The following is a 21669-nucleotide window of genomic DNA, read 5'->3' as shown; positions in this document are numbered from 1 at the left end:
AGGTACATTAGATTTTCACAACTTATGTTCCTTCACATTTTTTAATTACCTTTATTAATTATTTTAAGGATGATGTATTGTAGGAAGTGTTTTTGACTCTGAAGTTTTATTTTGTTTACAATTTTGAAGGTTTCATGTAACAATACCTTTAATTGATAAAATATGTACATTGTGCATTTTTCATGTAACAATGCCAGCAACAGGTGATATCTGTTTCATTATGTACCTGGAAGAGGTAAAAACATTGGCATTTTTAGATTTTAGATATAACTATGTCAGTAGTCGGCAAAGATATTTATCAGCATGTTTGGGGTCTATCTTTATAGCTATTACTGTGATGCCTCTTTCTGTACTGAGGGCATCTATACACCACCACGCTGTGAGGATGGCAGGCACTGTGCTACACTCTTTGTTGGCAGCTTCAGTGAGTAATTAAGCTGATTAAGTTGAATATAAGTGAAATTTTCTTATTTGCTGAAAACTAGGTGTGACTATAATCTGATTATTATTTATGATGCCTTTGCAGATACATATACTCATTTCCTGAAGAAGCAGGTGGATGAAGAGCAGCTGTTGGTTCGCATTGCCTGGATAGGACCTAATCTTGACCCTCACTTCCTCTGCACTTTCCGGGAGTCTAAGCCTATTGTGTTTTTTGACTGGTGGCCAAATTTGATGTCCAGTTTAAAAAACTTCATGCCAGTATCTTTCCCTTCTTGCCTAAGCTTTCTAGGAGATGATTCCTACCTGTGCAATTATGAACTACATACTCTCAAGAAATTTATTTGGGCTGATTTATCAACGTCTGCTACAGTTGCAGTAGAGGTAATTTTTATTTTCTCATTCATCATTCAAACCAGCATTGATATATATGTTATATGTTTAAAAGAGCTATTAGGTAAACTAATGAAGGAAAATTTTTTAACATTAACAATGTAATTTCAGTCAATCAGACGATTCTATCTGCGCCAGGAAGATTACCAAGAATTGTTATCCATGTATGAAGATCGTATTGGTACCTGCAGCAATAACACAACCTTGCTTGCTCAGCCAAACAATCAAATTATGGAAGAAATTGCTTGTGAGTGGTTACAACGTAATCATAGTGATGACACAGTCGTTTGGAAAAATTGGCTGTCACACGATTACTATGCAAAGACCATTCTGTGGATTGCAGGAATATTTCCTATGAGCAGTGAGAAGAATATTGGGTTTTCCAGCCACACTTTGGTTAATGGTAAGTCAACTTAAATAATTTGTTTCAAACCCTTACCATCCAATTTAACACATTTCTAAATGTCATGTTGAAGTAAAAGTGTAGAAAATAGTATTGTACAACATTAATTTTCTTAACTTAGCTGTCTGCAGCTCCTTAAGGAGGGGGATAGGTAATCAATCATCACTTTCAGTAACCTCAAGAAAGGCATATCCCCACAAAATTACCAAGTTAAATATGAAAACAGCATTTATTATATCAAAAGTAAATCAATATCATCAATAATTTATGGCCATTTCCCTCGCTTACGTGGGTCAGCTGCAATCACCTACTGGCAGATGTTGGGTCAGACCAGAACTGGATGTCCCCGTGCCCCTTGCTTACCCCCATAAAACCGGGCTCCAAACCAGAAAATTGCAGCAGAGACCAAAGGTTGAACACAGCTATAGTAACCCAGTTGCCATCAGACATTTTGAAGCAAAGTTCTACTATTGGATGCCCACCCTAATACCACCCTACAGACTGTACCAAAAGAAAGTGTTTAAAAAACTCACAATGAACATTTAAATGGATGGACCAAGATATATATTTGATATCAGTCAGAAACTTTATTAGGAACTCATTTGCTAACAAGGTTATGCTTTCAACAAATCAGTTACACATTTAACATTATCCAAAATGGCAGTGTTTTACAAGGAAAGATATCAGTACCAACAATGAAGTACAGTACAGTATGTGAAACCCAACAAGCAGTTAAGCAGTATCTGGAAGATATGGATAGATTAAGGCCCCTCCCCCTGGACCTAGTGCACAGAAACACAAAAAGTATCTGGAGAACCTGTTAAGAAAAATATACAGTACATATTTTGTGAAAAATCTCTCCCTTAGGTTTGGAAGAGCCACTCCAGTACTGGGTGCTTATGCTCATACTTTGCCAGATAAACAGGAATCAAGAATTAACCCTAGGTGTTTCACTGTGGTTACATTTGGATACTGTAGGTTCAATATCGTACTTTACATTAAAGTAATTTACCCTCAAGTTTTCTATTTGATTTAGATAATATTCCTTTAGTTATCCCAAAATGTAGGGATGACCTTGTCTAACAACCATTATTTATATGACAACAGTTCAGATGATATTTTAACATGTTAACTCTATCTTGACAGTATTGTCATCAGCACACAACGAAAGTTTACTTTCCACACCGGTGGCCGGTAATAAAGTCACAGGAAAAAAAGTCACAATTTTGGCTAGGAAAAAAAGTCACAGGAAAAAAAGTCACAATTAATTTATGGTGGCCGGTAATAAAGGTTAGGTTAGGTTACCATCAGTTCTACATATTCCTTTACTGAAACTGATTGACATATTAACCTTAAAAAATGTGAGAATTCAATAGTTAACTTCTTTTTTTCCTGTGACTTTTTTTCCTGTGACTTTTTTTCCTGTGACTTTTTTCTGTGACTTTTTTACCTGGATTCTCCACACCAATGGGCATGTCATCTGTTTAACATAGAAAAAGTAAATATCTAAAGATACTTCCTTATGGGCCTCCACAAGTTATGAACAAGGGTGCTATCTTGATATCACAACAATTGCATTGACAGTTGTGTACTAGACTGTTGTTAAAACGAGATTTGAACCAGTCAACAGATACAATACCAAAGTTTACAGTTTTTCACATAAGGTAACATGATCCAACCTATCTAAGGCCCTTAGCAAATCCAATATTGTTCTGTACTGCCATCCATATGTAATTTCCATTAGCCATTTCCTTATCAATCACTAATACTGTATTGTATTAACAAACTTGCTAGCTTTTGCTCACATATATCCTGTAATCTTCATCATTACCCAGTAAGGCAATTTCTGTTGTTTTGTGGACTGTTGCTAACATCTGAATAGTTAAGAATGCTTTAGAAATTTGCATCTAAAGTTTAGATGCAAATAGACATTAACATAAAAATTTTGAAAGCAAAAACAAATATATGATAGGAGCAGGGGAGGAGATGCAGATTTACAGTATATATCCTCTTCAAATCTTTGTCTGGCAGAGAGCCTGCCTGTCCAGAAATTGTTGCAATAATGATTAATTGTCCCTTTTCAGCTGCTGAACTGGCATATCATAATGTTAACAGCAATGATAACGTTTTGCAAGATTTTGAGATTGACGTGCTGAATCAAAATGGTGGATGCAAGAGTGAGGACGTACTTACTGCATTTATCCGCTATGTGCGAAGGGATTCTAGTCACCTGACCTTTGAACAAATGATAGGAGTCCTTGGTTAGTATACATTGGTTTCAAAATGTTGTGTTTTGAACCGACTGCAACACTTTTTTGTACATGATTTTGGCTAGTTGGGCAGGCAGTTGGTCTGGTCTCTTGTTATGTTCTTCATTGTCTAATTTTGTGCATTTATTCATTATTCTGAGATTGAAACAAATAAATTGCTTATTCGCTACCATATTCAGGGCCAGCATGTTCTGAAACTGTGGAGCCTCTTGCTGGTGTTGCCCAAACCTTCAATACAATTGTGCTGTCATACAGCGCTGAGGGAGCCATCTTCAACGACCAAGAGAAATACCCAAATTTTTTAAGAACCATCCCAGAGAACAAATTGTATGGGTAAGTAGAATTGAAATTACCCATAGAAAGCTACTTTGCTTAAACCGATATATGCATGTTTGCAGTGGTGACCAGCGAGGAACATCTTGCTCTGGTCGGTACCCATCTACTTTTACCTATTACCTGTACATAGCCTGATACACAGTAAAGCCTCGAATAACGACGGTAATGTGTCCTCCAATATTGCAGTGTAAGGTGAATCATCGTATCGCGAATCATTAATTACCATTAAAATAAAGCAATAATAATGAGATGCGTTCCCAAGTGTGGCCTTTTCATAACTTTTGTGTAGCTTTTTACTCTCTTTTCCCCCCAAAACACTACAATTAATGAAAATTGCAAACTATATTCTTTAATAATGTTTCTGAAAGCACCTTATATAATATATAAATGAATAATAATATGGTCACACAAGAGGAGATGGGACGCCATTGTTTTCGTTTGTGTTTACAGCCAGGAGTCCTGGACGATAGTTCTACACGAGAAAGTGAAGAAAATAAGATCCTGGTTGTAGCTGTAGTAAAATTAATGTAAAAAAAATTGATATATATGTTTTAAGTAACGTTATTTATTGTTAATAAATGGAGCAATAGAAGTAGCTAACCATTGATGGCAAAGAAAAAAAAGAAGTGGATTGGGAACGCCAACATATACGTGTGCATTTAAGGATACCTTAAGGATACCGCGTCAATTATCTTTTTAAGAATATGTACAAAAGATTCATTATTGTTTATTACTCAATATGTATTTGATTGAATTAATCTTTATATATGCGAAATGAACAATACAATTCATCAATAATACATAGAATATTAAAACACACAAGAGGATAAGAGACGGCATTAAGGTCAGTGTTTACACCCATAATATCAGTTATCCACCTGAAACTGAAGAAAATAAGACCCTGGTTGTTGTTGTAGTAAAATTAATGTAAAAAATATATATCTTTTAATTAATGTTATTTAGTGTACAGTAGAAGTAACCACTGATATTAAAGAAAAAGTGAGACTGATAGTGGAGCGCCAATGTATATGTGCGCACTCAAGGAAACATAGTCATTTATCTTAAGATTATGTACAAAAGGTTCATTATTGTCTATTACTGAATATGTATTTGATTGAATTAATGTTTATATATGTGAAATGAACAATGCAATTCATTAATAATACGTAGAATATTAAAACACACACGAGGAGACAAGACGGCATTGTTTTCGTGAGTGACGATGGTTCTACATAAGAAACTGAAGAAAATATGACCCTGGTTGTAGCTGTAGTGAACTTAATGTAACAAAAATTAATACCTGTATGTATGTTTTAAGTAATGTTAGTTAATGTTAACAAATTCAACACTAGAAGTAGCTAACCACTAATACAGTATTCAAAAAATAAAGCGAGACGATTGGGAACACCAACGTATGTACAGTAAGTGCGTACATGTGAAAACATATCCTCATTTCTCTACAGATGAATATGAAAGTAACACTTATTTACTGTTCATATATGTTTTAAATAATACGAATGTAAAACAAAAATTCTACTCACCAATGGTGGTAAAGTCTAAAACATAAGGACAGCCAATGAATATTGTGCGATTTTTTACTCAGATGACGAAGTCATCAGGTTCAACTCTGGCTGAAGCTGTAGGTTCAACTCTGGCTGAAGCTGTAGCTTTCCATAAAGCTGTTGCTGAAACTGTTACTGAACCTGAAGTTGATGTTGAAGCTGCTTATGATGCTGAATTTGATGGTGTAGCTCAAGTTGATGGTTTAGGTCTTCGAATAATAAAGCTGTCGAAAGAACCTTGCACAGCTGCTTTCTTTTCTCATTATACATCTTTATGTAGAGGTATTTATTTATTTTCTGAGAAGCAATTGTTAGAAGGAAAAGAATGGTGATACTCGCAATTTACCAATTCAATATTTATTAAAATCAAGAGTGAATAAGATGACAATTTAAACACACTCAGACAAAAATGGACCACTAGGTCTTACTTTAGAAGTAACAAAATAGATCTTCAATTATTTGTTAACATTAAACAACTTTTATGTTATTTCTTTGACAATAAAGATGCTGATAGCGCAGTGATTATAACACGTTACTTATAACATCATGTTATTTCTGAATGAACAACATGGAACATGTACCAGCATCTCAAATTGGGAGTACACATTGATGGTTTACTCACAACACATATAACAAACTTTATTACTGGTACAGGTTGTACCCCTCTAGTCCGGCATTCTGTGGTCCGGAAACTCCCGTGGTCCGGAACGATTTTAGTTTGTCCAATAGGTAGATAGGTAGCTTTTTTTTTTCTTTTTTTTTTTAACTTATCTGAATTATTATTATTATTACAGGAGTATTAAATTTTTGCTCCTCAGGCCCCAATGTGGGTCAGTGACCTATGCCCGGATGGGCTAATCCTCTAAAAAAAAACAAAAAAAACAAAGCCGCGGGAAATTAAGGTTTGTTTACATCCGGCAGTTCGGCTGCTCTCTCTCTCTCTGCTTGTCTATACAGAGTACAACATTTAACCCTTCAATATATATGAGCAGTAAATAAGTGTTGCTTTCATATTCTTATGTAGAGTAATGACGATATGTTTTCACATGTGCGCACTTACATATGCGCAGTCTCACTTTTTTTTTACCATTAATGGTTAGCTACTTATATTGTTCCATTTATTAACACTAAATAACATTACAGGTACTTCAAACAACCATATTAATTTTTTTTACATTAATTTTACTACAGCTAAAATCAGGGTCTTATTTTCTTCAGTTTTATATGTAGAACCAATCACTCACTGGTTTTGTAAGCTTTAACAAAAACAATGCCGGCAGCCGTCTCGTCTCCTCGTGTGTTTTAATATTCCACGTATTATTAATAAATTGTATTGCTAATTTTGCACACACAAACATTAATTCAATAAAAACAAATTCAGAAACATTAATTAAAATATATATGAACAGTAAATAAGTGTTGCTTTCATATTCTTATGTAAAGTAATGACGATATGTTTTCACGTGTGCGCATGTGCACTTACATACGCGATCTCTCTTTTTTCTTTACCATTATCGTTAGCTACTTCTATTGTTCCATTTATTAACATTAAATAACATTACTTAGAACAACCATATTAGTTTACTACAGCTACAACCAAGGTCTTATTTTCTTCAGTTTTATATGTAGAACCAGTCAGTCACTGGTTTTGTAATCAACGACAACAATGCTTTGTCATTTCCTCGTATGTTTTAATATTCTACTTATTATTAATGAATTGTATTGCTCATTTTGCACACATAAACATTAATTCAATAAGAAAGACATTCAATAATAAACAATAATGAATCTTTTGTACATAAGAGAAATGACGCTGTTTACACGATTATGCACGTCGTCTGCATGTTGGCGGGCCATTCAAACCCATCGAAATTCAAGTTTCTGCCGTCAAAATTTTTATTTATTTATTTTTTGTGTTCCAATAAAATACGTTAAGAATTAAAAACTCGCGAAATTTGAGAAGCTACTATACGACATTTAACCCTTCAATATGTCTTCAAAGAGACCATGGCGCAGAGAAAGTGGTGCTAGTGCTTCCAGGCATAAGCACAAGTCACTATCTATCCAGGAAAAGGGTGAATTTCCATGGTCCGACACCGGTCAGGTCCCAAGGTTGCCGGACTAGAGAGGTACAACCTGTAATATCAATATTTATGGCTCTATTACTCAACTGGAACAATTATATTTCTGCTAATTATCCCCAATCATATACAACAATGTTACTTTACACATATAACTGAGATTAGTGCACCAGGGTCATTCACTGGTGTTTATTACAACATGAAGCGTGCTATAAGCTTCGGTTGGACTCTGACACATGGCTAGGGAGCTCATCTCCCCGGGTGTAGCTCCCAGGGTGTGTTACACTCCCTGAACTTAATCTCGTTGAATTAGAAACATCAGGCTTTGGTCATCTGGTAGTCTGGTAGCTGCAGGTATTCAGCAACAACACACCATGCCTGAGATACGATGAGGGAAGCATTACAAAATCTTAGAAGCCTAAACACAATTACACACAATCGTACGTCTAGCAACAACACAGACGATATTTATATTAGGTTAATTCTTACTTGGCACATGAGAATTTCGCTGTGTTAAAACATTAACACTGATATTCATAAAATTCGACTGAGTTAAAGTCACTTAATATGGTGAGCGTGAGGCCCTAGTCACACACCTGAGATACGATGAAGGAAGTGTCACAAAGTGTCGCTGTCCCTCGCTCCCGCGTTTATATACGAGGCTAACTGGCAACTCAGGCATGCCAAACGGGCAATTCACGCATTAACATACACTTCATTTAAATCAGTTGCTGTGCATTTGGCTGTGAAAATCAGTGTCATGAGTCAGATCAATTTCTTACATCTATTGTTTTAATCTAATCAGAGCTTGAGCTTGCCAGGCAATAGTGAAATGGACGTCAAATGCACAAGGTGACAATGTCTTTCTTACGACCTCATCAAAAAGTTAGACAAGGGCTTACTGAGAGTTTGCCATTAGATGTTGGAGATAAGAAGACTGACATACTCTTTTCAGGATATTAATTACTTTCTAAAACATAAAACTGACAATAATTTCAATACAAACATCAGATTCTCTGATGATTGGGAATCAAAAAGATCTAACTTCAGTAACAGTTTGGCACTCAGGGCGTCCCTAAGGACGGGTCAGGGATTCATCACTTTTACTGGCAGACTCTACTCTAACTTATTTGACAACTTTTACTAACAGTAAATATAATTGAAGCTTTCAACATCACTCACAAGGGATCTTGAATGTTTCATCTGTAAGTAGACATATCTAACTTAATCTAACATGGACGACTTCAGTTGCAATTTTAAATTTCATAACATGATATGAGATACTAATGAATATCAGAGTCTCTGAGGCACATGAGAGAAAATGGAGGATTCAGTCATACTGAAGCAGTGAGAAAATGGATGTCTCAACTGGGGGACTCAATAAAGAAGTTATAGCTACAGGTTTTATGGGCTATTGAGTGTAATATGAATCGTCTGATTTTACGTAAAATAACATCTACGACCGCGGACGGTACAAGAGAAGTGACAAAGCGGTTTCAGATGTGTTTATTATTATCTATTATGTTTATTTAAAAAAATTTAAACTTTTAACAGCTTTTTTCTCTCTTACTTGTTTTCTTCTCTCTTGGAGTGTCCACTATACATCTATGCGTGTGTGAAGGCAAATGGTATCCATCAACAAATTTTCACTTTTATTCTTATGTGATTACTATTATTTATTTGATTAGCAAGTAAGCCTAAACAAAATAACACTTCTGGAAATAAATATGTGAGGACTTTGTTGGCTGTTCTTGGTCAAATTATTATATATTAATACTGTACTGTATTCTATACCTGCACTGTCTTAACACATTTGTAATTGTATATCGACATTGTCTATATGCATGCTGAACCAGTTGTAAAGTTATATGTTGACTTTACTTAATATATATATATATATATATATATATATATATATATATATATATATATATATATATATATATATATATATATATATATATATATATATATATATATATATATATATATATATATATATATATATATATATATATATATATAATGTACTGTATAATGTTTGATTTTTTTTTTTTTTTAGGACTGTGTACTTTAAGTTATTCAAGAAATTTGGATGGAAAAAGGTGGCAACACTTACAGAAGATTCCAACAAGTACAGTGCATACCTAAACTTGTTGCGCAATAGGCTTCCAACTTCAATGGATCTTGAAAACCGCAATATCCACAAAAATGTGAATAGAAACATGACAGACGTAAGTAACTTTGCTGTTCAACTGGTGATGGTCTTGGTTCATATTGCTACTTGTCTGATTGTCAACATTATTGCTTTGCTAATTAAATGTGGTGAAACACATATACAGTTGTGGCAAGAATTTCGTGGTCCACCCTAGGGGGAGGGTATAGAGCCTGTCCCATCCTTATTGGACTTTGATTCACTGTCTAGACAACCCTCAACATGCTAAGTAACACCTGTGCAGGTTAATAATTGGTTTATAGTAGTTTAACTCTGTAAAAGGACTTAAGAAAATACAGTGCACAGTAACAGTATTACTGTTGAGGGATGAGTCTGGTGATGTGATGATAATAATAAAATAAACAAATAATCATGCAGCTGATTGTGTCCACATACCTCAATACTCAACCACCCCCATACACACGGACACGTGTGTGTGTGTGTGCATTTGTGCGTGCGCATGTGCATTTGTGAGTGCGCGCTTGCATGTTCATGCACAATAGAACCTCTCTGGTTCACTGATTGAAAATTCACAAACAGGCTTAGATTGTCACTTCTGATCCAACCTGCTAAATGTATCAAAAAATGCTTAAGTTCATATTTTGTCACAAACTATAAAAAAATACCTGTAAAAATATTCAGCAAAAGAAAGAGCATAAAAATAAAAAAAAATAATCATTTTGAGTGGACAAGAACCATTTGCTAAGCGGACAAATGTGTGAGCGGGTCAGGTTGGGTCGTGTTGCGTCTCTGTAACAAAGCATGTTCGGCATTCGGGCCTTCGATGTTGAGCGGCAGGAGTTGGACAGTGATTACATAAGAACATCAAGATCGTCTTAGTGATGTGAAAGTGTAAATCGATGTAGGATTTTTAATGCTAGACGCGATTGTATTTTTGAAAACTAAATTTCCACCGAGTTGGAGGTACAGCCCACAGGTCAGGAGGCATACAACCTACAACTACAAAATCACTGCTATATGACAAAGCTTTTATTTTATTTTATTTTTTTACGGAGTTGTGATCACGGCTGTGATAAAGGCCAACCAGGGAGTGTAGTACTGAACTGTGATTTTAGGTAAATCAGTTCATAGTGTCATCAGTGACCGCGGAAGAGGTTGTAAATAACTTAAAGTGAATTCAAACTGGCAAGCAAGCTGGTAAGGCACCACTGCCAGCAGAAACCAAGTCGTGTCATAGGTGCCACAGAGACTTTAAATTTTATTTTGTTTGTGTGCTTTCTCAAGGACTGAAACTGTGTCCATAATACACCATTCACAGGGAGATAGTGTAAGCAGTGATAGTTCATAGCGTCATCAGTGACCGCGGAAGAGGTTGTAAATAACTTAGTGAATACAAACTGGCAAGCAAACTGGAAAGGCACCACTACCAGCTGAAACCAAGTCATGTTACAGGTGCCACAGAGACTTCAAATTTTATTCTGCTTGTGTGCTTTCTCATGGACTGAAACTGTGTCTACAATACACCATTCACAGGGAGATACAGTGTACCCAGTGATAGCGCAAAGAGATAGTCGTCGATGAGAACAGGAAAAGAAAGTATAAGAAAATATTAGTTGAAATAAAAAATAAAATAAAATAAAATCAACAAGCTTGGCTATCCTTAAAGGTATTCTATTACCGCCCCAAAGAAAGTTTTATTTTATTTTTCTGTGTTTCTAAAGTACTGAGTGGGTGTATAAAATCTGTTATTCATAGCAAAATGCAGTGTACACAGAGATAGCACATAACTACCGACAAATGCCGAAGTGAACTGAAAAGGAAACAGAAGACAACTCTAAAGGCACAGGGCAGGTTTAAAGCCAGAGCAGAGGGCAGCTAAGTACTGTTCTTTTTTTTCTCTTTATTTTTAAATAGGTAGATCTGTACACAGTCTGCACCCCGCACCCCCCCCCCCCCACAACAACAACAACAACCACAAGTATGATATGTGATTACTGCAGGGGGTCATCGGATATGGAGGATGCAGGCCTGACCCTTACAGCGTTTAGGATGTTGCAAACTGCCGTAAAGCATGAAGGCTGTTGCTGGCATTGCCCTGACTGTAGTCAAGGTGAATGAGGGGTTTGCAAGCCATAGGGGAACAAGTTTCCTAGGGACGAAAATAGATGAAGCTGGAGACTTGCTGGTTGCCAAACAAGAACAAGTTGGGAAAGAGATCCTTGCTAAGACTGAGGAAGTAGCTGACAGAATGGAGGTGGTTGCTAAGAGGAGTTATGCTGACGTATTAGCAGGGCCACGGGAGGGGGCGGAGAGAAATGCAGGATCAGAACAGGTTCTACAGCAGCTAGGGACTGAAAAGAATTGTGTCGAAGAAATGAAAATTAACGGACCTACTGTTAGGGGAGAGGAGGAACAATGGGAACGTCTCCAGCGCAGGAACAATGTAATAGTTTTTGGAGTCCCTGAGAGCCAGGCGGAGGGAACCGAGAGTAAGATAATACACGATAAGATGCAGTTTAAGAATATTTGTACAGAGGTTCTGAAGATGCCATCAACCCTTCAGGATGCGAGGAGGCTGGGACAAAAGCAGGGGGACAAGCCTCGCCCCCTCAGGATCACACACGTGAGTGAGGAGGAGAAATGGGAAGTTATTCGGGAGGCAAAAAACTTAGCAAGGAGCGAGGCATTTCAGAGAGTATTCATTCACCCAGATCGCACGGTAATGCAGAGGGAACAGCACAGGAAGCTCCTGCAGGGCTTAAAGCAGAAGAGGGAGGAGTCGAGGAGGAGCGGGAACGGGTGAACATGGGTTGTATTCAGGGAGAGAGTGGTGGAAGCAAGTGTGTCGACACAGGGCCAGGGCACAGCAGCGCACCCTCCACCAGCTCTACCCCCCCGCCCGGGAGGTGGCACCAGCTCCGCCTATCAGCCGGGAGGAGGCGAGCGCCTTGTAAACAATGAAATTTCTAACCACACCCTGCAAAATACAATGTACTTAGCAAATGCTGCAGCTTCTGAGAATGGGGGGGGGGGTTACTACTAAGAGCAGAGACGTTACCGAGAACAAATTCGGGCTTGAATGTCTTGTACACTAATACTGACACGTTCCTTGATGAGAGAGACGAGTTTGAAACACTACTGAAGGTACACCAACCAGATATTGTAGGAGTTGTAGAACTGTTGTACAAGAACAGGAGACCCAGAGAAATGTGAGTTCAATATTGCTGGATATGACTCATTTACAAACCTTTCTCAAGAAACTTAAGCAAGAGGGGTGTGGTTATCTATGCTAGGCAAGACCTTGGAGCCAGCCAGGCAAGGGTACGGGGAGAGGATGTTTTTCAAGAGTCCAAGCGGTGTAAAATTAAACTAAAGGGAAGGGACTTACTTATTGTTGGGTGTATCTACAGATCCCCAAACTGTGGTCCACTAAATCAAAGGAACTTAAGAGCCTTAATAGACAATGCGGCGATGCTTAACCCTAGCCACCTACTTATCATGGTGGACTTTAACTATGGAGACATCGACTGGAGAAACGAGTTCACCCCAAGTGACTTGAATAACCCTGCTACTCTTTTTGTAGAAATTCTGAGAGATAATTTTCTGTTCCAACATGTTAGAGACCCGACACATTACAGAGGGGAGCAAACACCCAAGCCACTAGACCTCATCATAACAAACGAGGAGGGTATGGTGGCCAAACTGGAACACCTTGTCCCAGTTGGCACCAGTCACCATATAGTGTTGTCATTCAGATTTAACTGTTACCTGGTTCAAGATAAGGCCAGGCCAAGGTGCAAATATTACAATGGAAATTACAACGGGATGAGGGAAGAGATGAGGGGTATCCACTGGCCTGACTCATTAAGGCACAAAAATGCAGACACTACGCTGAATATCATAACTAGTAAAGTGACCCATTTGATCGATAAATACATACCCAAGACCAAACCCAGTGCCTCTAGGAATACGAGGGGATCCCTACACATGAACCATGCGGCGGTCGACAAAGTTACAAAGAAAACCCAGAAATTCAAGACATGGGTTGGGTCAAATGATGAGCAGGTTATGCAAGTATGCAAGGTATGCAGGTACGCAAGAGCCAGAAACCAAGCAAAGATAAAATGTAGAAGGGCTGAAAAGGAGTTCCAGAGGCTGGTTGCAAGCGAGGTCAAGTCAAACCCAAAGGCGTTTTACCGCTATGCAAAGTCGAAATTAAAAACGCGAGTAGGAGTATCAGACCTGAGACTTGAAGATGGTAGTTACGCAGATTCTGACCAGGATAAAGCTGAGGCATTGAACAACTTCTTTTCCTCAGTGTTCACAAGAGAGGATGCGATTAACCTTCCTGCGTTTGAGGACAGACTGTTCAACACAGCACTGACCTTTTTTTTTTTTTTTACGGGGATTAGCCCACCCGGACACAGGTCACTGACCCACATCGAGGCCTGGGGAGCGAAAATGTAATAATAATAATAATAATAATAATACAGTAATAAATAATTGTCATAATAATTCATAATAAATAAAATTTATGATAAAACACAAAAATAAAATAATAAAATAATGATGATAATAATACAGTAACTGTAATAATAATAATAATTTTAATAATAAAGAACTATAAATACAAAAATGAAAAAAAGATCAAAAGTGAGAAACGATATATGTATGTTGTGTTGTCAATGGTAAGAGAAACAATTGAGACCCTGCAATTGTGTGTAAATGAAGCAGAAAGTCAGATCAGCAACCTGGGACTTGGTCACAATTTTCGTGATGCCATATGGCAGCAGGGTCTACCATTAGACAACACATAATGCTTCCAATATCTTCCCAGGCAGTAGTACCTCCCTGTTTGGTAGCTGCCTACTACCTACATTGTGTTCACAGAAGAGGGTATTAGAAATAAACTGTCAAAGCTAAAGGTCCATAAGAGTCCTGGCCCTGATATGGTGCATCCTAGAGTGCTAAAAGAGTTGAGCAACGAGCTTGCCGAGCCCCTGAAGATCCTGTTTTGTAAATGCCTAGATGAACGATAGGTCCCCAGTGAATGGAAAGTGGCTTATGTGAGTTCTATCTTCAAGAAAGGCGATCGTCACTCCACGAACAACTATAGACCGGTGAGCCTGACCAGCATGACATGTAAAGTACTTGAGAGTAATATCAGAGATGCCGCGATCTACTATGAAACAACCTTGTAAAGGATTGCCAACACAGTTTTATGCCGGGGCGCTCCTGCTTAACACAATTGCTCAAGGTATTGGATATTTGGACCCATATTCTGGAACGGGGTGGTAATATTGACAATATTTACCTAGATTTTGCCAAGGCTTTCGACAGTGGACCCCACGAAAGGCTGAAAATCAAACTGGAAGGGTGCGGAATTCGGGGAAATGTCCTAGCGTGGATAGACGACTTTCTACATGACCGCAAGCAGTGTGTGGTGATTAATGGCATGAAATCATCATCCGTACCTGTCACAAGCAGGGTACCACAGAGCAGTGTATTGGGCCCGCTGTTGTTTGTTTGTTTCATAAATGACATGCCTGACGTTGTACACTCCTCCATACAAATGTTTGCCAATGACGCCAAGTTATTTCGGGAAATCAAGAACCAAGCGGACTGTGAAGAGCTGCTGAGGGACCTCTGTGGGCTCCAAGAATGGTCGAAGAAATGGCTACTGAGATTCAATGTCACAAAGTGTAAGAGGATGCACCTTGGGCGTACCAACGGTAAGGAGGCATATCATATGTCCCAACGGGATGAAGAAACTGCACTATTTGAGACTGAATGTGAGAAGGACTTAGGTGTGTATGTTGACAATGAGCTGAAGTTCTCGGCCATTGTGAGAAGAAGGTAAATCAGGCAAATAAATTATTGGGTCTTATAAGAAGGTCGTTCAGATATCTAGACGGTCCATCCCTCGTAACAATATTCAAGAGTGAAGTGCTTTCCCATCTGGAGTACTGTCACCCCATCTGGTCCCTGAGATATCCTAGGGACTGTCAGTTGGTTGAAAATGTTCAAAGGAAGACGACCAGACTGGTGCCTGCCCTTCGGCACCTCAGCTACCCTGAGAGATTGGAGCGCCTGAATTTGCCTAGCTTATACTACAGACGGGCAAGGGGTGACCTAATAGAGGTGTATAAGCATCTCAAGGGGCACTACTCCGTAGAGTGTCCTTACTTGGAGCTGGCGGACGCTCGCCCCACAAGGGGTCACAGCTCAAGATTGAAGAAGCCGCAAAACCAGAAAACTGTGAGGGCAAACTTTTTCGGAGTGAGAGTTGTGAACTCTTGGAACAATCTCCCAGAAAGTGTTGTGACGGCACCGAGTGTGAGCTCTTTCAAGACAAGACTTGACCAACACTGGAGCGGGTTCAGGTACATTCAGGAGCCGGTGCATGCCCAGTACTTGCCAACAGTGCGTAACAGAGATGTGACCGATCGCCCAAGTGGCTAACTAGCTGATCTTTTGGTGAAGAGGATAAAAGAAAAGGAAAAGTAATCAGAGACGTGACCGATCGCCAAAACGGCTAACGAGCCGATCTTTTGGTGACGAGGATAAAAGAAAAGGAAAAGTAATCAGAGACATGACGATCGCCCAAGGAACTAACGAGCCGATCAGTGATGAAGAGGCTAAAAGTAAAGTAAGCAAAAGTATGGTATTCCTAAGAACATATCTGTAGCTGCAAGTTGTGTGGCTTTCCTTGGAGCTATCATTTTCATTTATTTATATCCATAATAAAGTACTATACTGTACAAGGGTACCATCCATCAACAATCATCTTAGAACTAAAAATAATAAAACAGAGACCAAAAAGATTGTTAATTTATTCAAACCCAGTTCTAATGAGACTTACCTGATACAATATATTACCCCTGTGTCACATGAGTCATCAGTAGTGTTATTTTCTTTTTAATCTATTTTCTAGCCCTTACAATGTCTAATGAAACGCCACCATATATGTTCTCACTATTCTCATCACCCTTCTTTTAAGAAAGTTGAATTTAGAATATGCAAAGTTAAATGAAATTAGTCAATGAATGAGTTTTATGAATTTTGTAAAAGCCTGTGACAGCAGTGAATGTAACTAGTACTGAATAAATGTACTGTTAGAAGACCATAGCTGTATTACTATCTGTAGGAGGTAGATTTTCATTCATCTAAGAAGATTCTATCATTATATTCAAGATGATTTACACCCTTAATAATTCTGGTGTTCTTTTGCAGCATCTCGTGAAGCTAAAGGCCAAAAACCGTAAGATCATTATTGGAGATTTTTATGCCAGTACAGCACGTGAAGTGATGTGTGAAGCTTACCGCCAGAATATGACGGCTTACCAAGACTATGTTTGGTTCTTGCCACGATGGTTCACTAGCAACTGGTATGACACAGATTACTATGTTGATAGAGACAAGAGAACTATTCCCTGTAATAGAACCATGATGCTGAAGGTTAGTTTTGTTATGTAGATACCTGTGTATGTATATATATATATATATATATATATATATATATATATATATATATATATATATATATATATATATATATATATATATATATATATATATATATATATATATATATATATATATAATATACATAAATAATGCCGACTGCACTCTTCCTCAGCTTTAGCGCTGGGAACTATGGTTTTCTTTTCTTGTATTATCATATATATATATATGGTGATTTATGCATATATATATATATATATATATATATATATATATATATATATATATATATATATATATATATATATACATATATATATATATATATATATATATATATATATATATATATATATATATATATATATATATATATATATATATACATACATATACATACACACACAGGTGCTCCCCGACTTACGACGGGGTTAGGGACCCAAATCCAGGTCGTAAGTCCGACATAGATAAAAAAGAAAAAAAAAATTTTTTTTTTTTAAATTAAAAATCCACAATGAAATACAGTACACTAAACGTAATAAATAATGAGGAAAGGACACAGTGTGAATGAGCACTTACCTTAAATGTAGTCAGCTGAATGTACACAGGGCCCCCATAATTTTCTATTTACAGGATACATGGAGACTACATATTTTAATTGGAAGAAGCAGAAGAGGAGACAGGGCTGGATAGGTCATCAATGTCGCTTTCTTCAGACAGGTTTATGTGCTGTGGAAACTTGCTGGTTGAAGGTATTGGATCATCTTGAGGGAGTGAAGAGGCAGCACTGGTGGGGCGTGAGGAGACACCACTGGGGAACTTCTTGTAATAGATGTCCAATTTAGACTGCACAGTTTGCTTTTTCTTTTCATTATAAATTTCTCTGTAGCAAGCAAGTGCATCTTGGATCATTCTGTCAACTTTGGCATAACGCTCATTATTTTGATCCATGCCATCAAACATTTGCATTCCTTTATTAATTGTAGCAAATGCCTCTGCCATATGTTTCACTGAAAACTTTTTGGGGGGTGCAGGTTCTTCTTCTACATTTTGTCTCTTCTTCTTCCTCTGCAATTTTCTGTGCATCTAGTTCAATAAGATCCTCGTTACTGAGCTCTTCTGCTACACTTTCAACCAACTGTCCAACATCTTCATTATCAATTCCTAACTCCAGCTGCTTACCTAACTCCACTATCTTGTTACTAATATCCAAAATAACTTTATTTTCATTAAATCCTTTGAAACTGTTCACATATCTTTTCAGGATTTTCTTCCATATTCCATTCATGCAATGTTTTGTAACCTGATCCCATGCTGCACTAATGTTCGTTATACTTGACAAAATGTTGTACTCCTTCCAAAACTCTGAGCGTTTTCTCACCTTCAGTAGCAGCAACAGCCTGAGTGAAGGTCGTGCGTAAATAATACGCCTTAAAGGCAGCAATAGCACCTTGATCCATGGGTTGGGTGATAGAGGTAGTGTTAGGTGGAATGTACACTACCTTAACATCAGGGTGCATGTCGTCCAGGTGTGGTGGGTGTCCCGGAGCATTATCCAAAATCAGTAAAATCTTGAATGGAATCTGTTGTTGCAGACAATACTCCTTGGCTCGTGGAATGAAACAAGTCATGAACCAATCATCAAACAGTACTAGGGTCATCCAGGCTCTCTTATTACTGCGATAAAACACTGGCAGTGTGTGCTTGCTGACATGTTTAAAAGCCCTGGGGTTCTCTGAATGATAGATCATGAAGGGCTTTAGCTTGAAACCAGCAACATTCCCCCCCAACAGAAGTGTAATTCTGTCCTTGAATGCCTTGAATCCGGGCATTGTTTTTGCCTCTTTGTGGATGTATGTCCGCTCAGGCATGCGTTTCCACAATAATCCAGTCTCATCCACATTGAATATTTGCTCAGGCAAATAATTCCCTTCCACAATCACATCATCTAACTCCTCCTTAAAAGCTTCGGCAGCACCAACATCGGCACTAGCTGCCTCTCCACTCACCTTAACATTGTGTAGACTGTAGCGTTTTTTAAATCTATCAAACCACCCATGACTTCCTGTAAAGGTTTGATCACATTCATCTCCTGCCTGCTCCTTCAGGCTTTGGAACAGGCTTCTTGCTTTAGCCTGTATGGTTAGAAGGCTTAAGGGTACACGCTTCTGTATCTGGTCTTCTATCCATATCACCAATAATTTTTCCATATCGTGAATAGGACCTTGTCTTCTCTTTGATATTATAGTTCCCTTTATAGGTGTTGTTCCTTTCACTACTTCACGAATACGTTCCTTGTCCTTCAGAATAGTGGATATAGTCGAGTGTGAGAAACCTAGGTCGCGTGAGATTGTTGCTACTGTTTTTCCATTCTCATGCTGTGTTATTATCTTCATTTTCATCTCAAAAGTAATTGCCTGTCTCCTTTTCTTTGGAACACCACCAGCACTCTCACTTTTACTCTTTCCAGCCATTATAAAGCCAATTAAATCCGATAATAACGAAAGTTCACAGCGCGATCAGTATAAAATACGATAGCCAAACACCAACTAAGCGCTCCACTGAGTGAGTGTACCCACGAGGCGACCCGAGACGCGCCACCCTCACGCCCGGGAAGGAAATGTTTCGGTATAGAAAATGCGGGCGATATTTGAAAATATTTTTTAGTCCACGTGATTACTTGATCGCATGTACAACGGTCGTAGTCAGATGTCCCGCCTGACGACGCGTCAGCAGGTCGTGCAATGACCAATGATCAAGCCCATGTGGTCGGGGACTAAAAAAAAAAAAAAAAAAAAAAAAAAATATATATATATATATATATATATATATATATATATATATATATATATATATATATATATATATATATATATATATATATATATATATATATATATATATATATATATACAGTTTTACCCCGCTTAACGCGCTTTCACTTAACGCGTTTTCGCATATACGCGGTGCCTTGCCAAAGCTGAACTTTCACTTAAAGCGGGTTTTTTCCACATATACGCGGTGAGTGTCCGGCTCGGATGCTATTTTTAGATTTTGCCCACGCGCTACGCGCCACGCGCCACCCACCCGCCCGCCTGCCTGCCTGCCTCTCCCTCCTCCTCCCTCCGCTTGGGTAAGCGGCGCGGTAAGGTTGCGCAGTGTGTGTCTTTGTTGCGTTATCACTGACGTCATATGACGTCTCGGACTGTGATTGGCCATGCAGCCCTACCCCCCTCTGCTGCTAGCTGTAATTGGCTTAAAGTATTATGACGTGACTACCCCGGGGAGGGAGGGAGGGAGGAGAGACGACGCTTGACCTAGCCGCGGCAGTTTCATTCCTCAAGGCCACGCCGGGTTAACGCGCATCCATTGTTCCGTAAAATGGCTTCCGCCGGACCACCACCCCCAGAGAGAAACCTTTCCTTACCTGGACCCAGCGGCACTAAACCAAAGAAGACACGACGTTCATTAAGCTACGAGGTGAAGTACCAAATTGTTCAAGATTTGGAGAAAGGAAGACGCCAAATTGATCTCGCGCGCCAGCATGGCGTCAACGAATCTACGATTCGTACAATAAAGAAGGATGCAGCCAAGATAAAGGAGCACATGAAGATCACAAAGTCTGCAGGTGCTTCATCTATCGTTTCCCGCGACACTGACGATGAACGCCATGACGTCTTCCATACCCGACTGGTGCAGGCTATGGAGCCGTACATCAATGTATCATGACAACATCAAAGCCAGCTGTCAGCAAAGCATAACCGAGTTCTTCGCCCGCAACCCACCACAGCCAGCCCAAGCCAGTGATAGTGATAGTGAAGTTGATTTTGAGGGATTTGTCAGGGAAGCCATGACAACTGTAAGTGACAGTGATATTGATTCACCTAGTAATGGTGATTCACCTAGTAATGGTGATTCACCTGAGGGGCAGTAATCTGCCCTCTGCCTCGGAACCAGCCTCCATCCCCGTATGCCGACCCATCTCTTCTACTACCGTGAGTGTTCCTCAAAAATTTTCGTTTTTTAACCTATTCTTTATTTTTCCTATGTTAACCTTTATCTTTCCTAACCTAACCTCTTCTATATTACTTGTTTTTCATGCCACCATAAAGTTAAGATAGAATTTTTACTACAACATAGTTATTTGTCGTCAAAAAGTGGAGTTTGGGGGTCGGGCTGGGTTCTATTGGAATTAATCCCATATGTTCTGTTATTCACTTAACGCGGTTTTCACTTAACGCGGGACCCTCTGGGTTCAATTGACCGCGTTAAGTGGGGTACAACTGTATATATATATATATATATATATATATATATATATATATATATATATATATATATATATATATATATATATATATATGTAGTCCCAGACTTCACAATTGACTGCTGACTTACGCCAATCCGCACTTACGACTAAGCTTCTGACCCCACGCATCGCGACATACGATCACGAAAGTCGTTAAAAAAATATTTTCAAAATGACTGCATTTTCTATATCAAACATTTCCTTCCTGAGCGAGAGCGCTGGTTCGGTCACGCC

The 21669-nt window shown here is 38.4% G+C and overlaps 1 protein-coding gene across 1 annotated transcript in view; it reads left to right on the top strand.

Annotated features, from left to right (window-relative positions):
* Positions 1 to 21669, top strand: part of LOC121854299 — a gene marked incomplete in the record, with an annotated part of 84176 nt that overhangs the window by 37451 nt on the left and 25056 nt on the right. Inside the window, 7 exon segments of the mRNA XM_042348884.1 lie at positions 327 to 424; positions 527 to 825; positions 946 to 1237; positions 3322 to 3498; positions 3687 to 3840; positions 9549 to 9720; positions 16896 to 17120. Of these exon segments, the coding sequence (XP_042204818.1) occupies positions 327 to 424; positions 527 to 825; positions 946 to 1237; positions 3322 to 3498; positions 3687 to 3840; positions 9549 to 9720; positions 16896 to 17120 (1417 nt within the window).

Source organism: Homarus americanus, unplaced genomic scaffold (assembly GCF_018991925.1).
Source record: "Homarus americanus isolate GMGI-L3 unplaced genomic scaffold, GMGI_Hamer_2.0 scaffold54443, whole genome shotgun sequence".
In the NCBI taxonomy this organism is placed as follows: Eukaryota; Metazoa; Arthropoda; class Malacostraca; order Decapoda; family Nephropidae; genus Homarus; species Homarus americanus.
The sequence above is the reverse complement of the archived record's forward strand: the minus strand, read 5'-3'. Positions and strand labels throughout refer to the sequence as shown.